General features: G+C 41.5%; 1 protein-coding gene and 1 long non-coding RNA gene across 6 annotated transcripts in view; both read right to left on the bottom strand.

Annotated features, from left to right (window-relative positions):
- Positions 1-16765, bottom strand: part of IPO5 (importin 5) — a 66040-nt gene that overhangs the window by 36625 nt on the left and 12650 nt on the right. For 2 of the 5 annotated variants that reach the window (XM_035292901.3, XM_035292898.3), the window contains exons 3-6: positions 16404-16514; positions 8730-8823; positions 3387-3467; positions 84-276 (exon numbers count right to left, since the gene is read on the bottom strand). In XM_035292901.3, coding sequence (XP_035148792.1) covers positions 84-276; positions 3387-3467; positions 8730-8819 — 364 coding nt within the window. In that variant the 5' untranslated portion in view covers positions 8820-8823; positions 16404-16514. Of the gene's footprint in view, positions 1-83; positions 277-3386; positions 3468-8729; positions 8839-16403; positions 16515-16765 lie in introns of those variants that run through there. The other 3 variants (XM_078370288.1, XM_078370252.1, XM_002742492.7) reach the window with 2 other exon arrangements.
- Positions 3645-7884, bottom strand: LOC144582226 (uncharacterized). Its single transcript, XR_013534654.1, has 3 exons — positions 7783-7884; positions 4002-4096; positions 3645-3733 (listed from the first exon to the last, which is right to left on the bottom strand). It is a non-coding gene; the product is annotated as an uncharacterized LOC144582226 (long non-coding RNA).

The raw sequence follows: 16765 nt of genomic DNA, 5'->3' as shown, positions 1-16765 counted from the left end.
CCGTCACAAACAAACACACACAAAAAAAACAAAGGAAGAATATACCCATGCTTTTGGTAACACAAGTGCACCTGCATACACACCTATTAAATTCCTGGCCAGTTCTGCAGCAATATCACAAATTTTTTTCCTCATGCTAGATTGTGTTTCCACCTGAATAATCATGAGTAGCTCACTCTTGATGGCAGTCTGAACATCAGAGGGAAGTGTTGGATAAATTTCATCAAATGCAGAGGACAAGAGACGTCTTAGGAGAACAGCAGCCATTTGTCTAGCCTATAAATAGATAACATTGTTAATAACTAGATTCATTCTGCCATTGATGTATTTCACTGTTGTATATTTGTATTTCAAGGTACCTTGTCAGTTTCCTAAAGAAGTAACATATGTAACTTTTTCTAATTACATTAGTCTATTATATAGAAAGTGCTACAAAATAAGCCATTTTTACTTAATATAAGGAAAACTCTTAAACACATTACAATTCAATTAGGAACACATATCTCAGCAATGATAAACCTGTCTTTAATTCCTATTTTTAACACATGATTTTGCAGAAAAACAAATCTTAAATTGTAAACCCTATAATGAATGCTTTTCCTACTTCTCTGTCTGGTCTCATTCCAGAATATCAAGTGCCTTTCCCATCCAACCTTAGGCTCCCAACCTGGACTAACTTGTTATAAAACTGCCCTTTCATTAGCATCTTAGATAAAATGCTTCTTTCAAGCAAACAAACATTACAAGTTCCCACTACCTAAAACATGCTAATCCATTTCAACATGTGCCTTCTTAGATACTCATTTTCAAATCTGTGTAATTACATTTGGTATTTTCTGTAAAACATTTCTTGAGATTATCAGGCCGGGTGCGGTGGCTATCGCCTGTAATCCCAGAACTTTGGAAGGCTGAGGTAGGTGGATCACCTGAGGTCAGGAGTTAGAGACCAGTCTGACCAACATGGAGAAACCCTGTATCTACCAAAAACACAAAATTAGCCAGGCATGGTGGTGCATGCCTGTAATCTCAGCTACTTGGGAGGCTGAGGCAGGAGAATCTTTAACCTAGAGGGCGGAGGTTGCGGTGAGCCAAGATTGCACCACTGCACTCCAGCCTGGGCAACAAGAGCAAAACTCCGTCTCAAAGAACAACAACAACAAAAACATTACTTGAGATTATCAAAAGAAACGCTAAGACAAATGCCATTCTAAAATTTTATCAAATCAAACCAATAAACTATTGAGAACATTGAACCTAATCTTTCCTGCTCTTGCTTTCTCCAGGCTGATGTTACTCATTATCACGATTATTACTTTGGGAATCTGACCAACAAAAAATGTTAAGCTATGGAAATAAAATTGGCTATTTTTTTTTCTCCATTACTTTTCACTGAGAAATCTCTTTATTGAAAATTATAGTAGGTAGAAACCTTTACAAATATTTAACATGTTCTAGAAAGTGGTTACAATTCTTATAAAAGTGGTTAAAACTCATGTGCAATTCTTCTCACACATATACTGAAAACTATAAAGCCACAATCAAGATGCTGTCACTAATTCTTAAATCAAGTTAAGATTTAAATAAGGCTTAATCCAAGTTTAAAAAATAAAATTCAGTAATTTTCATTATTCTTCTTGGCTTTAAAAGTTGTTTACTAGCTAACTTGCACTAATCTTCAATAATTAGAACAGTCATCTGTTTTTAGTGATAGAAGCTACCCTGCATATGGTTCTTCTTCACATCTGACATCCATTTTGAGTTACAGAAAAGACCATGATACAAAAGCAAAGTACCTCTTGTCATCTAAAAAAAAAAACCTAGGATACTTTTATATGGCTTTTAAAGTGCTATGAGAGAACAAGAAGTTGCTATCTATCTAAACTGCTTGACTATTCATCTGCTTAGAGAAAAGTTACTGGAAGAAGTCAGGTGAAACATGATGTAGAAGTTTGGTGTGATTTTACTTCCATGAAGGATAAGCACTTTACATACAGTTTGACTGTTAGCAAAAAATTCTTACACTATGACTCTAAACGTAGTATTTTGTAGTTAGAACATTTTCTAGACTTGGGCATTTTTATACCTTTCCCAAAGTAAAGAGATATTCAATATTTATGAGGATATTAACCCATGGGGGGAAAATCAGCTATGAAATGCCTCCACCAGTAGCAGAAAACTATAAAATCGTAGAAAATAGCCTTGTTTTACCATAGGGAAAAAGAATTCCTAAAATTAAAGCAGGCTGGGTAGGTTGGCTCATGCCTGTAATCCCAACACTTTGGGAGGCTGAGGTGGTGGTGGGTGGGGGGGGCAGGCGGATCAAGAAGTCAGGAGTTCAAGACCAGCCTGGCCAATATGGCGAAACCCCATCACTACTAAAAATACAAAAATTAGCTGGGCATGGTGGCATGCGCCTCTAGTCTCAGCTACTTCGGAGGCAGAAGACTCACTTGAACTGGGAGGTGGAAGCTGCAGTGAACAGAGGTCAAGCCACTACACTCCAGCCAGGGTGACAGAGTGAGACTCTGTCTCCAAAAAAGAAAAAAAAAAAAAAAAAAAAAGAAAGGACACAAAAGCAAATTTGATTTTGGTAAAGTAACCAGGTAACTAGCTAAAAACCATGATTCTAATAAAATATTCTAGAAAATGTATCTGTTCCTAAGTATGTCTTTAGTATACACACTTCATCTAGAGCTAGTTATAAGCATAAATTTTTAAAGATAGGCAAAAGATTGGTAACATATCAAAACACTGAACTAAGTTACTCCTTTACAACGAATTGTTTCAAGGAAAGAAAATTTTTAGCTACAAAAATCACTTAAATTAGGCCAAGCAGGGTGGCTCATGCTTGTAATCCCAGCACTGTGGGAGGCTGAGGGGAGTGGATTACTTAGGGTCAGGAGTTCACGACCAGCCTGGCCGACATGGCGAAACACTGTTTCTACTAAAAATACAAAAATTAGCCCGGCATGGTGGTGGATGCCTGTAATCCCAGCTACTAGGGAGGGTGAGGAAGGAGAATTGCTTGAACCCAGGAAGCATAGGTTGCAGTGAACCGAGATAGCACCACTGCAATCCAGCCTGGGCAACAGAGGAAGATTGTATCTCCAAAAAAAAAAAAAAAATTCAAAGCACTTAAATTTAATAAAACCATTAATATTCATCTATCCTGGACATATTATCTTATACAAAAAAGGCAATTCTCATTCTTAATACAAAGTACTTAAAAAAATTACATGATTAACTCCTAGGTAGCTTTCAGTAAACAATAAGTTCAAAGTTCTAGTAAAGTCTATGTGGAAAATCACAATTCTCATTTCTACTCTGATCATTATCTAAAAACTTGTTTTCTAAGAATGTAATAGTCACAAATATTAAGATAGTACCTCTTCAGCAGCTGTCGTATTTCTGATGGCTTGTAAGAGGAATGTGATCTTTGACTGGCCTGGGATATTCTCATAGGTTTCCTACATTTAAAAAAATAGGAAAGAATGTTAGAAAACTCCATGGGTAAACCAGTGAAAGAAATAAAGAGTGGGAAGGATGCATCAGTAATTATTTAATCTAGGTCTGGTGTTAACACCTTCTGTGACATGAAATATACTTCAGATATGTTAGGGAATAGAAGATGTCTACCAGGTTACTTACCAAGTTCCTTTCTCTTAAACAAATGTTTCTCATGTGTGTGCATGTTTTCCCAATTTTTTGCTCCCTGGTTAACAAAACTCAAGGCCTAAGAGAGTCAAAAAATTGCCAAATGTGACTTATGCCATTGTGCTGCAAATTTTAGTGCTTATTTAAAATCACCTTACATTATGAGAAACTGTTAACAGTTTTTAGATTGAATGATGTACCACTGGTTCAAATTACCACTACTTAGAACCATCAGACACATACTGGAAGTAAGTCAGAGGAACAAAGTATTCAGAGAAACAAAGTATTCAAATTTTTTATGTTACATTTCTTCCAAGCAAAGATCATACTAAAACCATATTACATACATAAATGAATGTGGTCAGGATAAATTTGGTCAGGAGGCTTTAATGTCTTTTGTAGATTATTAGCAAGAGGTTTGTGACTCAGGACACTCTATTGTCTGTTAATAAAGTAAAATCACAACAAATTGGTTAATAATAAAAAGCTGACACCAATTAACAGACAGATGATCAGAACAGATTAAAAAATAAGAACCACTATACGCTGTCCAGAAAAGTGCAGATTCATGTCCAAGAATTCTAATGGTATTTGTTCACTATGGAAAAGAAATCAATTTAAGTACATTTGGAATTGTTTCCTCTAAGAAGCTTCTTAGTAAGTAAATGTTAATCCATCATTATCTAGCAATTTAGGGTTTCTTTAGCGCTCACCTGCCCTCACCGTTACCATACCTCTATAGCTACCTGGCTTTTCTGGAACAAAGTGACAAGGGAGGAAAAACAAGGCTATTTTGAATCCACATCTACCTTAAAGCTTTTACTCAGGGCCACATGGCATCCGTGAGATATTAACAGATAAGGAAACAAAAGCTTACAAGTTAATGATGTGCCCAAGATCACAGACAATGAATGGCAGACAGAACTCTGGTCCTGTAAGGCCAACCACATTCAAAATCTCTCTGGTACCGAAAGCTCTCAATTTCACTTCATTAAAAAAACAGTTTTATTTATACAGTGCTGCAGTTTTCAAACTTTTCAAATATCATCTGTCTGGGGAAGAAAAGATTTTGGGGGGAAAGGAGGATTCAAGATCCTCTGATAACCTCAAGTTTCCATTCTAGTAAAAAGCACATAGGATGATAACAATGCTGAAAACTGCCAAAAAGTATTCACAGCTGAGGAGAGAAGATGGTCTGAATTTATTTATCCCGAAGGGATAATTTATGTAAAGATATTCAAACGCTGACTGCAAAATCGTTATGAACCTTTGAGACTTTTCACTTATTATTTACCAAAGCAACTGCTTATACCAGTAGTATGTTTCCTTTTAAAAAGTATCTCACTATACAATAAAAAGCACCCAGCTTAGCCAACTATACACTGATGATGTGATCAGTGTTTAACACTTACATTTCCAGTGGTCTAAATCAAGTTTTTGTAAAAATTCCTTTATGAGGCTAGCACTCTCAGAAAACTTAATATAAAACCTGAGGCTCTCTACTCCTGCCCAGGGGGAACTGATGGTGTGACTATGCTAACTCTAGTAGACTTAACATTGGGTCAAATATTAAACTCTACTCCATAATGAATTAGAAGCCCATAGTGTGAGAGTTTAGTATGAGTGACAGATGATTTCTGCTGAGACAGGGTTCTCTCCATCTGATACGTTCCATTATCGTAATCCAAATACAGTATTCTATCAATACCACCACAATGGTCAAGGATAATGGTTACGCAGTCTAATTTCCAAATAGACAGGGATGGTACCTCTTTATCTTTCCATATGAGTATCTAGCACATTAGAGTATAGCAATTATAAAGACTGTTTCTAATACTATTCCTAGCACTAGTCCAGTTAGGTTCAGTGAATGTTACCAGTGTTGAGGCAAACAAAATTTCAATTCTATTTGTTTCCACCTTATACAATTCACACAATGCAAAGACTTCTCCTCCGCCTCTTCCCTGCCCACGAAGAAGAAAAGCTCATGTGTACTTATCTCATTGCATAAAGCCTACCCTGTATGAGGAAAAGGAAAAAAGGGGACCCATGACTTTTATCTATTAAGACCCTGGTTCCTCAACAAGCAGGTATATTTTTCAGTGTTATCGTCTGTCCATTCAAATCTCAACAATGGGCTGGGTGTGGTGGCTCATGCCTGTAATTCCAATACTGGGAGATGGGAGGATCGCTTGAGGCCAGGAGTTCAAGACCAGCCTGGGCAACATAGCAAGACCCTGTCTCTACAAAAAACACTAAATGAAATTTGCTATTAGAATCAATGAGGAATAAAGTCTGTATGGAGAACCTTAGTAATGATTAGTAAATACTTAAGCTTATATCATATAAAAAGTCTAGTCATAAATACCATAAAAACTCTACTTTGTACTACTTGTCAATGATTTATTCAAGTTTATTCACATTATCACAATAGAAATAAAATATAAAGCCTGTCTAATGGTGCACACAATGGAAAAAGTTTTAACTTTTTAGAGTTTTGAAGTCCCTTCAATGATTTCAACCAAACATAAAACCATATTTGAATACAAAAGAAGTCGCCTTAGTCAACAATTTGGTATTTATGTGTTGACTAAGTATTTTTATTTTGAATGAGTAAATTACAAAGGTATTTACTGAGCCCTGGCCAATTCTTTAGTTCACAGAAAATATTTCTATATTTGCTATATCAGACTTAATGCTAATTTTATTTCATTTGATTTCTTACAAAAGGCTTGTTTCATTAGGCAAAAAAGAAAAGGGTGTTATATGGCACCAGGGAGCTTCGCTTCATATTTACTTTTTTGGGGGTCAAACCAGAAAATTCTGTATCACAGTACTTACTTTACGTATTAATATATTCTCAGGATACACAAAGAAAGTCAAAACCTCGTATATGAATCTTTTCACTAGGAATAGAGACTAAAAGAATAACAATACTAATTTCCAAATGCTCTTGATGAGAAAATGTGCTGAATGCTGATAACTATCCCCAAAGTGATGTAAGTGATAAAAGATTTACAACAGGCACCAATTGGAATTCAAGCTAAACCAGACACTGGTATTTAGTTCAATAGAAGAGAGCTTCCCCACTAGGCTTGACAATAGACTTAAGCAATTGGAGGGAAGAGGGAGAATTAAACTAGCTTACTAATTACAATGCTGTTCTGCTTTGTAACACACGGAAATTTCTATTATGGGTTGGGATTAAAAACTTATTTTGACGAAAAATTATCTCAAGAGTTAGCAGAAAGCATTAATTTCCTTTTTTAACATCATCACATCCCCAAGGCAAACTGGTGCAATACATGCATGTTACTTCTAGGAATAATGCTACTTTTCAGTATTCTACAAGCAAACTTGGCAAACTGCAAAGATAGGTATACATGTACTCCTGGGCATAGTACTATTTTTAAAAGAGCAGGTCACTGGAAACCTCAATATCCATTTCATAGAGGGTTGCTTATATAAATATCTATCCATATGATGTATAAATTATAGTTTGCCAAAAATCTCACTTATGAACCAATGTGAAATATACTGAGTGAAAAATCCAAGTTGCAAAATAGTGTGTATTATAAGCCCATTCAAGTAAAAAATGAATGTGTATGTTAAGATATATTTTCAGAGAAGATTCATGAGACATTTAAGAGTGGTCAGCTTTGGGAAATGGGATAAAAAACTATCCTATTAACTGTTTGAATTTTTACCCTGAACATGTATTACACGTATAATAAATAAAAAGTTAATAAAGTGAATATTTGAAAATTCCTTTTCAGGTATAACAGAATTTTCAGTGTGTTTACTTAATATAAAACCTCTAAGTGTAACCAGCATATCCACCATCTATTCAAAATAAGTATTAACAACACTGTGGTTTTAAAGACACCTGTAAAAGTCTTGATTTCAGAAGAGGACCTGTCATCAATTTCATTAGCTATATGTAAAATTAATTTTTGCTCTGTAAAAATATCTGGCTAAACATCCTTCACTTAACCTTATAAAACTCTTCAATCGCATGGTTGTAAAAACTCCATATGTAATCAAGTTTGGCAGTAAGCTATGATAATACATTATAAACTTTCTCCCTCCCCTTAAGTATCTCACAAGAATCGTGGTCTCAACACTTACAATGTACCATCAGTGTTCTAGTGAACTTGGTAAATGAGCTTACAGATATTTAAAATACTGTCACTTGAAACTATCTCCACATTTTGGAGGCCAGGAACCAGAGGTGGCTTGAAAAAGATTCATGTTAGATTTCATGAAGTTGAAGACTTAAACATATGGTACCGGACCAGTTAAACAACGGAAGTCCCACTACATCCCATTTATCCCACGATTCTCTAGAGAGCAAAGAAAATTTATCTGAAGGAAGAGCAGAGTAAGCGTATTATAAACCCAGAGTAAGGTGGAAACTGCATAGAAGGAAACCCTAAAGGCAACTTCACAAAACGAGGGTGGAAGAGGGTAGGGAAATTTGGCTTCTGATGTTAGGAACTAAAATGGTAAAGAAAACTAAATGGAAACAAGCGGAAAGGCAGCAGCGACAAGGCAGGGCACACATTTCAAAGAGAGGGACAGACGGTGTGGAGATGAGCAGGGGGCAGAAGCAGGGGTGACGGGTCAGGTAGCAGCCAGGGTTTGGGAGACCCACAGCGCCAGGCTGGGTGGGGACGGCTGCTGGAAGGTTGGTGGGGGCTCCCGCTGGGAGAGAGCGGGAAAAGGGCGAGCGGGCAGCTCGGAAGTGGGGGTGGCCAGCGAAGTTGGGGCCCGGGGCCCGCCCGGCACCCCACACCTGGGCGGGGGCAGCGGGTCGGGAGCGGCCGCACGTGGGTGCGAGCGGCGGCGGGAGGCTAACTGGCGCCGGGCGCCGCGGCAGCAATGGCCGGAAAAGCCCGGGGGCACGACCGGGCGCCACGGGCCGCCTCACACGTGGGCTGCGCGGCCGCTGGCCGCCGGCCGCCGGGCCCAGCCTCCGCGGCAGCCGCGGACCAGCGGAGGCCCGGCGGGGCCAGCGTCGGGAAAGGTCGGCGCGCCGGCCAGGGCGCGGAGATGGGGGCGGCGAACTCGGTTACCTCTGCCTGTTTCCGGACCACATTGTCGGGGCTGAGCAGGTTTCCCAGGAGCAGGTAGAACTGTTGCTGCTCCGCCGCGGCCGCCGCCATTGCGCTAGGCGTGAGAGAGAAGGAGGGAGGGGAGACAGGAGCCGTGAGGCGCGCTGGCGGGCCGCGGGAGGAGCGGGGGCGGGCCCAGCGCGGGGACCGGCACCAGCGGCGGCGCGGGGCGCGGGGGGGGGCGGGGGGGCGGGCCGGGCGGGAAGGGCGGGGCAAAGGGGAAAGGGGAGGACGGGGCGGGGCCTCGCGGCCTCTCACCCCGTTGGGGCCGCGGGCGCCGCCGCCTCATTGGTCCTAGGAGCGGGGGGCGGTGCCGAGGCCGCCTCCTCGGGGGCTGCGCCGATTGGCCACGCACCCTGCGGTGCCGTCACTGTCCGCGCGCCGTGGGCCGCCTGGCTGTGCGCGGGTGGGGCCGGCCGGCGGCTTCGCAGCTGGGCCAGGGCTCGGGTCGGGGTCGAGACCTGGGCTGAGGCCGGGGCTGCGTGGCGGGGACTGCGGGAGGAGCCCGCCGGCGGGCCGGGTCGCGGCGAGGGGCCTGGGGCCTGGCCGGGGAGGAGGGGCCAGCTCCTGAGCGCGGGAGATTTCGGTGCCGCGAGCTGGCCGGCCTCCTTGCGGGCTCCCGGCCCCTCCCCACGGCCGCTGGAGCAGGCCCCATCCCCTCGGTCCCTTTATCCCTGGGAACCAGCCCTTCATCCCCGGGAAGGCGGCCCCTTTAGGCCCACTACTACCTCCCTTCCATCCACAGACTCCTCGCGCTGTCAGACCCTCCAACCTCCCTCAGGGCTGTGGACTCAGGCCGCCCCTTTCTCCCGCTCGCCAGTGACTCACGCCTCGGGCTTGCCCAGAAGAGGGGTTACTCAGCCCTGGGCTCTCCCTCCAGGCATCGGTCATCCTCGGATATCCACGTAGCAGACATGCCCCCACCCCAGGATCTGTAACTGTTTCCTTGAATCCCTTGTTTTGGGGTTCTGTTCTCGCCATGCTTGGGGAACATGCAGAGAGAAACCTTTCTTCCTAAAGGAGCACTGATATACAGGGCTGATACCTACCTCAGTCTCAGTCTAGGAACCCAGAGGCATAATTTCAATTTCAGCATTCTAATGCGTAGATAATACACTCAATGTTCTTTAACTGCTGGGGCTGCCAAAGGCAGAGAGAGCAGTGCACAAATCAAAGGGTACTTCTGTTGAGACCCTGTTGTATCCAATACATTGGGCTAAGGGTGACAGTGGAAGCTTCGCTCTGTCGCCTAGGCTGGAGAGCAGTGGTGCGATCTCACCTCAGTGCAACCTCTAACTCCTGGGTTCAAGCAATTCTCATGCCTCAGCCTCCCAAGTAGCTTGGATTACAGGTGTGCGCCACCATGGCCAGCTAACTTTTTTGTATTTTTAGCAGAAACGGGGTTTCACCATATTGGCCAGGCTAGTCTTGAACTCCTGACCTCAGGCAATCTCCCCCGCCTCACCCTGGCCTCCCAAAATGACAGGATTACAGGTGTGAGCCACTGCTCCCAGATACTAAATTCACTTCTGCCTCAAAGGGACACTATATCTCTAGTGAGAAGGTTTTATATTGGGTGAGATGGAGAGTAGTTCTGTACTGCTGGCAGTACTTAGTATTTAACTTAGGGAATTTAATTTCCTGTTGGCTATTCTGCTTATTCTGCTGTAGTTCTGCTCTTTGAAAGTCAAAACATTTGCTCTTTGGTGAATGATTTTTAAATCTTGGCCACTGTGTCCAGAATCTAGGCTGAGCCCTGGGATCCACGTGCAATTGTGATGGCCAGCCAAGTTTTTTTTTTTTTTAAGAATTCTAATTGATTCCTAGAGAAAATTCCCTTAGAAAGTTTTGGGCCATGACGATGGTTTCTCTACAGGAGGTCTGCAGACCTATCTTTGTTGAATTTATATTTCTCTCTCTCTTTTTTTTTTTTTGAGACAGAGTTTCGCTGTTGTTACCCAGACTGGAGTGCAATGGCATGATCTCAGCTCACGGCAACCTCCGCCTCCTGGGTTCAAGCAATTCTCCTGCCTCAGCCTCCTGAATAGCTGGGACTACAGGCGTGCACCACCATGCCCAGCTAATTTTTGTATTTTTAATAAAGACGGGGTTTCATGAATTTATATTTCTTAGATGTGATAAGTTTTCATTCTTATGCCACCTTATTTCTTCTAGGACAAACCACTATGCACATTACTTTGGGGCAGTATTTTTTTTTTTTTTAATTTTGATTATTTTTTTGGTGTGTAGTGGGGGTGTTTAGATTCTGAGGAGGTTTCTTAATCAGCTAAGGTAATTACGATTTAAGAATTACAGACAAAAACAACTCATTCAAATGACGAGGTTAACAGCAAAAGACGATAAATTGCCTAGAGGCTTGCTTAGGGCTTGGCCTGGTCTCCAGTTACTTTTTAGCACCTGTTGTGATATGTGTTTTTATTGGCAATGAGTCTGTAGATTACATATATTCGTTTAATAGTTACTAAATAATAGAAATTCCAATTAAGTTTGCAGCTTTGTCAAAATAAGGACCTTGTTACTATTATTATTTTTTGAGATGGAGTCTCGCTCTGTCACCAGGCTGGAGTGCAGTGGCGTGATATTCACTCACTGCTACCTCCACCTCCAGTGTTCAAGCAATTCTCCTGCCTCAGCCTCCCGAGTAGCTGGGACTATATAGGCGTGCACCACCAGGCCTGGCTAATTCTTGTATTTTTAGTAGAGATGGGGTTTCACCATGTCTTGGCCAGGATGGTCTCTATCTCCTGACCTCGTGATCTGCCTGCCTCAGCCTCTCAAAGTGCTGGGATTACAGGCGCGAGCCACTGCGCCCAGCCTATTATTATTATTTTGAGACAGAGTCTCCCTGTCACCCAGGCTGGAGAGCAGTAATGTGATCTGGGTTCACTGCAGCCTCTGCCTCCTGGGCTCAAGCAATCCTCCCACCTCAGCCCCTCCAAGTAGCTGTTCTACAGGCACATGCCACCACATCTGGCTCATTTTTGTCGTTTTGGTAGAGATGGGGATTTGCCATGTTACCCAGGCTGGTCTCAAACTCCTGAGCTCAGGTGATCCTCCTGCCTTTGCCTTTCAAAGTGTTAGAACTACAGGCCTCAGTCCACATGCACGGCCAGAGCTTGTTTTCTTTTTTTTTTTTTTGAGACGGAGTTTCGCTCTTGTTACCCAGGCTGGAGTGCAATGGTGTGATCTCGGCTCACCGCAACCTCTGCCTCCTGGGTTCAGGCAATTCTCCTGCCTCAGCCTCCTGAGTAGCTGGGATTACAGGCACGCGCCACCGTGCCCAGCTAATTTTTTTGTATTTTTAGTAGAGGCGGGGTTTCACCATGTTGACCAGTATGGTCTCGATATCTTGACCTTGTGATCCACCCGCCTCGGCTGCCCAAAGTGCTGGGATTATAGGCTTGAGCCACCACGCCCGGCCCAGAGCTTGTTTTCTAATGAAGCAAAGCATAAACCTAATATTATTTCAGGCAGGATAAAAACAAAACAATTTTGTGTTAGTGGTGACATCCACTGCTAGAACATGAAATCACAGCCCAGCCTTATTTTAACATTTTAAATATCCAATCAAAAGGGAAGAAGAATTTTAAGGTTAATGAATGAAAAGACACCCCCTCCCAAGTAGGAGCAATTCCAGTAAACCTGGGGTAGATAGCAGGTGTCCTAACAATGAGACCAGTTCTGGTGTCCAGAAAACCTCCTAGGTGGGGACTGTATTTTCAGTTGCAAGCTTGCCATTTTGGAGACTGCACTTAGAAGCCCATTTCCCATAAACTCTTATTGTTTATAAGAGTATTTTTGGCGCGGTGGCTCAAGCCTGTAATCCCAGCACTTTGGGAGGCCGAGGCGGGTGGATCACGAGGTCAACAGATCGAGACCATCCTGGTCAACATGGTGAAACCCCGTCTCTACTAAAAATTACAAAAAATTAGCTGGGCACGGTGGTGCGTGCCTGTAATCCCAGCTACTCAGGAGGCTGAGGCAGGAGAATTGCCTGAACCCAGGGGGCGGAGGTTGCCGTGAGCCGAGATTGCGCCATTGCACTCCAGCCTGGGTAACAAGAGCGAAACTCCGTCTCAAAAAAAAAAAAAAAAAAAAAAAAAAAAAAAAAAAAATAAGTCAGGGGCTGGGTGTGGTGGCTCACACCTATAATCCTAGCACTTTGGGAGGCTGAGGTGGGCAGATTCCCTGAGGTCAGGAGTTCTAAAACAGCCTGTCAGGGGTTTCAACAGGGTGAAACCCCCACTCTACTAAAAATACACACACAAAAAAGAATAGCTGGATGTGGTAGCACATGCCTGTAATCCCAGCTACTTGGGAGGCTGAGGCAGGAGAATTGCTTGAACCCAGGAAGCAGAGGTTGCAGTGAGCCATATTGTGTCACTGCACTCCAGCGTGGGCGACTGAGCGAGACTCCCTCTCAAAAAAAAAGAAAAGAAAAGAAAAGAAAAGAACGTAGATATTGCATAAAGGCAACCCACAGGAGTATAGACTTATTTCCCAAGGACATCAAATGGTGGAAGGTAAAGAGCCTTGAACTTGAGTCTAGGGGGTTTGGATCTTTAGTCTCTTACTAGCTATGTAACCTTGCGTGCTTAATATCACTAAGCCTCAATTTCTCATCTATAAAATAGGGATAATAAAAAGTATATTATTGTAAAAGTTCTTCTAGCATTACCTTATAATTGGAAGTAAAAATGCAAGGATAGAAAATGTTGAGTCTTGCTCACTCCGTATTAGCTGCTTTGGCCACATTAAAATAAAAATAAAAACCAAAACTGCCCCAAATTAATGTACTTAGTGGTTTATCTTGTGAATGGCCAGCTCCTTTCCCTTACAGTTTATTAGACTTACTTTCATTAAGTGCTGGAGGCACATTTGCTTAGAGCATTTGCAACCCCTTACAAAAAAGGAGGAGGTGGGGGGCAAAGAAAAGTTTATCTCAATGGTACATGAAATCCTAGGTAGTCCAGCATTTTTGCTGTTAGGAAGTACTGCTCAGCCTGGGTGTGACCTATTTGTAATACAGCAGGAGACCAGGCTCCTTAACTAGAGAGCATCAGAATCCTCTCCTCCTAATGCTTTTAGTTTTATGGGCTCCCATCTTGATGCAAGTGTTCTGGAAATGGGAGAAGTTTGGAGAAGTTAGGCTTATAAGACCTCTGTGGAAGCTTTTCTCAACTGGGACAGAATTTGGTTTTGTCTGCCCTTTCTGGTTTGCAGAGTGCTGAATGTAAGTAACATAAGATTCTCCCAACTAAATAATTTTTTTTAAGTTGCCTCAGGTCTCTATGAGTCCTCATCCTGGTAGTTTTAAGCTCTTATGCTCTTGATACCACAATTTGTTATGAGGGTCAATTTAGATGATTTAAATCAAAGTGTTATAATCTGTAACTATGCCAGTGTAAGCTGATGGCATTCTTATTTTTATTAATAATTAACTGGGTACAATGAAAAAGAATGCTGGCTTTGTTTTCTTATCTGTAAAATTGGAATAATAGTTCTTCATTATTTTGAAAGTTAGGATAATGTAGGTAAAGTCACTTATATGGTGTCTGCATAAGTAGATACTCAGTAATTATCATCTTTTATTAGTAAGATGGATTTGAGAGTTAAATGAGACCTTAAACAAGTAATTACTCTTTTTGTTTGCTTTTTAGAGATGGGGTCTTGCTAAATTACCCAGGCCGGTCTTGAACTTCCAGGCTCAAGCTATCCTCCCATCTTAGCCTCTCAAAATGCTGGGATTACAGGTTCGAGCCACAGTGACTCGCCTTAGACAATTACTCTTAAAGCTGCATCTGCTGCATAGTCATGTGTATCACATTTATGTTTATATAAAATCTATTTGCATATTTTCTATTAGTCTCCCAATTGTGCAGAGTAAAATAGTATATGGAATGGATGACAGATATTCAATAGACAGTTGGATGATAAGTAAGATTTCTGACTCTAATACCGATGTTACCTGTTGCCTAGATAAGAGCCAGCAAAAAAAAATGGGAGCGGTTGGAAAATTGTTTGTTGAAAATATGCTGAACTATTTGCCTTTTTTTCAGCTATTTATCAAAACTTTCAAGTTCCTGCTCTGAAGCACTCTGTTACATACAGTCAGTGCACCCCAGCCAGGGCAAGTGGGACCCTAACAATCCTGAAGGACCTGGTGCACAGGAAGCCCTCAGTGAATTGTGGAATGGAACACAGGCCAGGAAAATTTTGACTTGGTTGTTTTCTTTTGCATTTTCTCTTGATTTTGTATTTCAGGTTCAGTGGATATCCGCAGGTGGAGGGACTCATTTTAGGGAGGCAAGGAACAGAGGCTCCAGAGCCAGCTAATATGCAAGTTTAAATGATAGCTTCACAACTTATATGCTCTGTAATCTGCCCAAGTTAACCTTCATCAAGCCCAGTTTCCTCTTTGATGAAGTAGGCATAACAGAAGTGTTTTTTATTACCGATTAAAATTCCTGGCATAGTGCCTGGCACAGAGTAAATGCTTAATAAATGGTGACTGTCATTGCTAATACAGATTGCAGCCCCTAAAATTTGTAACTTTAATTCTGATTGCAGATCTACCTGTTAGATTATTGCATTTTTGTATTCCCATTATATAAGTGGTCATGTTACAGGAATGTACAATAATTGTGGTTAAGGCCAGGTGCAGTGGCTCACACCTGTAATCCCAGCACTTTTGGAGGCCAAGGTGGGCGGATCACCTGAGGTCGGGAGTTCGAGACCAGCCTGACCAACGTGGAGAAACCCTGACTCTACTAAAAAGACAAAATTAGCCAGGTGTGGTGGCATATGCATGTAATCCCAGCTTCTTGGGAGGCTAAGGCAGGAGAATTGCTTGAACCTTGGAGGTGGAGGTTGTGGTGACCCTAGATCCTGCCATTGCACTGCAGCCTGGGCAACCAGAGCAAAACTCTGTCTCAAAAAAAAAAAAAAATCTGTGGTCAAGAAAAAAAAATCAGGTTTGATTTGATTATCACAGAGCATTTAAAGGCTATTTCCAACTTTCAGTGCTACAGTTGTAATACCTAGTAAGGTAGCCACTAGCCATTATGACTGTTGACCAGTTGAAATATGGCTTGTTTGAACTGAGACATGCTTTAAGGGTAAAATACGCAGTAAATTTCAAAGACTTAGTAGGAAATCAAGAATAACAATTTTACAGTGGTCACATGTAGGAATGTTAATATATTGGGTTAAATAAAATATATTAGTTATATTTATTAATAAACTATTGTTAAATGTATTAATTTCACTTTTTTTTACTTGTTAAAATATGGCTACTAGAAACTTTAAAATGTAATATGTGATTTGTATTTGTGGCTCATATTATATTTTGATTGGGCAGTGCTTTGCTAGAGAATAAAATAGCCAACTAGCTACACATAGGTGTCCTACATACTTTGTACATTGACATTTAGGAAGTGACTTTTGGCCGGGCATGGTGGCTTATGCCTGTAATCCCAGCACTTTGGGAGGCTGAGGTGGAATGATTTCCTGAGCCCAGAAGTTTGAGACCAGCCTTGGCAACATGGTGAGACTCTGTCTTTTTAAAAGAAAAACAAAAAAGGAAGTGACTTTTCCCCAGGTGAAATCAGTTACCTTATTGTGTTTTCTGTTGCTTCCAGTTTTCCAACTTGATCCTCAGGGATTTGGAGACATGGTACAGTACTTTCTGAGCAGCATTCCTTGGTTAGGAATTTCTTTCCTCTGCTGATTTGGCATAAACAGAATTGTGGACCATTAGATGGTAATTAATTTTGAAGACTAAATCCTTATAAGTTAAATCAAAGACTGGTTAAGAGTTGGGGAAAATAAAAATACCTTTTATTTTCTTGATGTTAATTGTTTTCATTTAAAAGTGGTAAATGGATTTTAAAAAATAATTTGTTGCATTTTAAAACCTGAAACAAAAATATACCTAGTAGAAATATTTCATTTTTAAGTTAAATGTTTTTTTTTTT

Source organism: Callithrix jacchus, chromosome 1, assembly GCF_049354715.1.
Source record: "Callithrix jacchus isolate 240 chromosome 1, calJac240_pri, whole genome shotgun sequence".
In the NCBI taxonomy this organism is placed as follows: domain Eukaryota; kingdom Metazoa; phylum Chordata; class Mammalia; order Primates; family Cebidae; genus Callithrix; species Callithrix jacchus.
The sequence above is the reverse complement of the archived record's forward strand: the minus strand, read 5'-3'. Positions and strand labels throughout refer to the sequence as shown.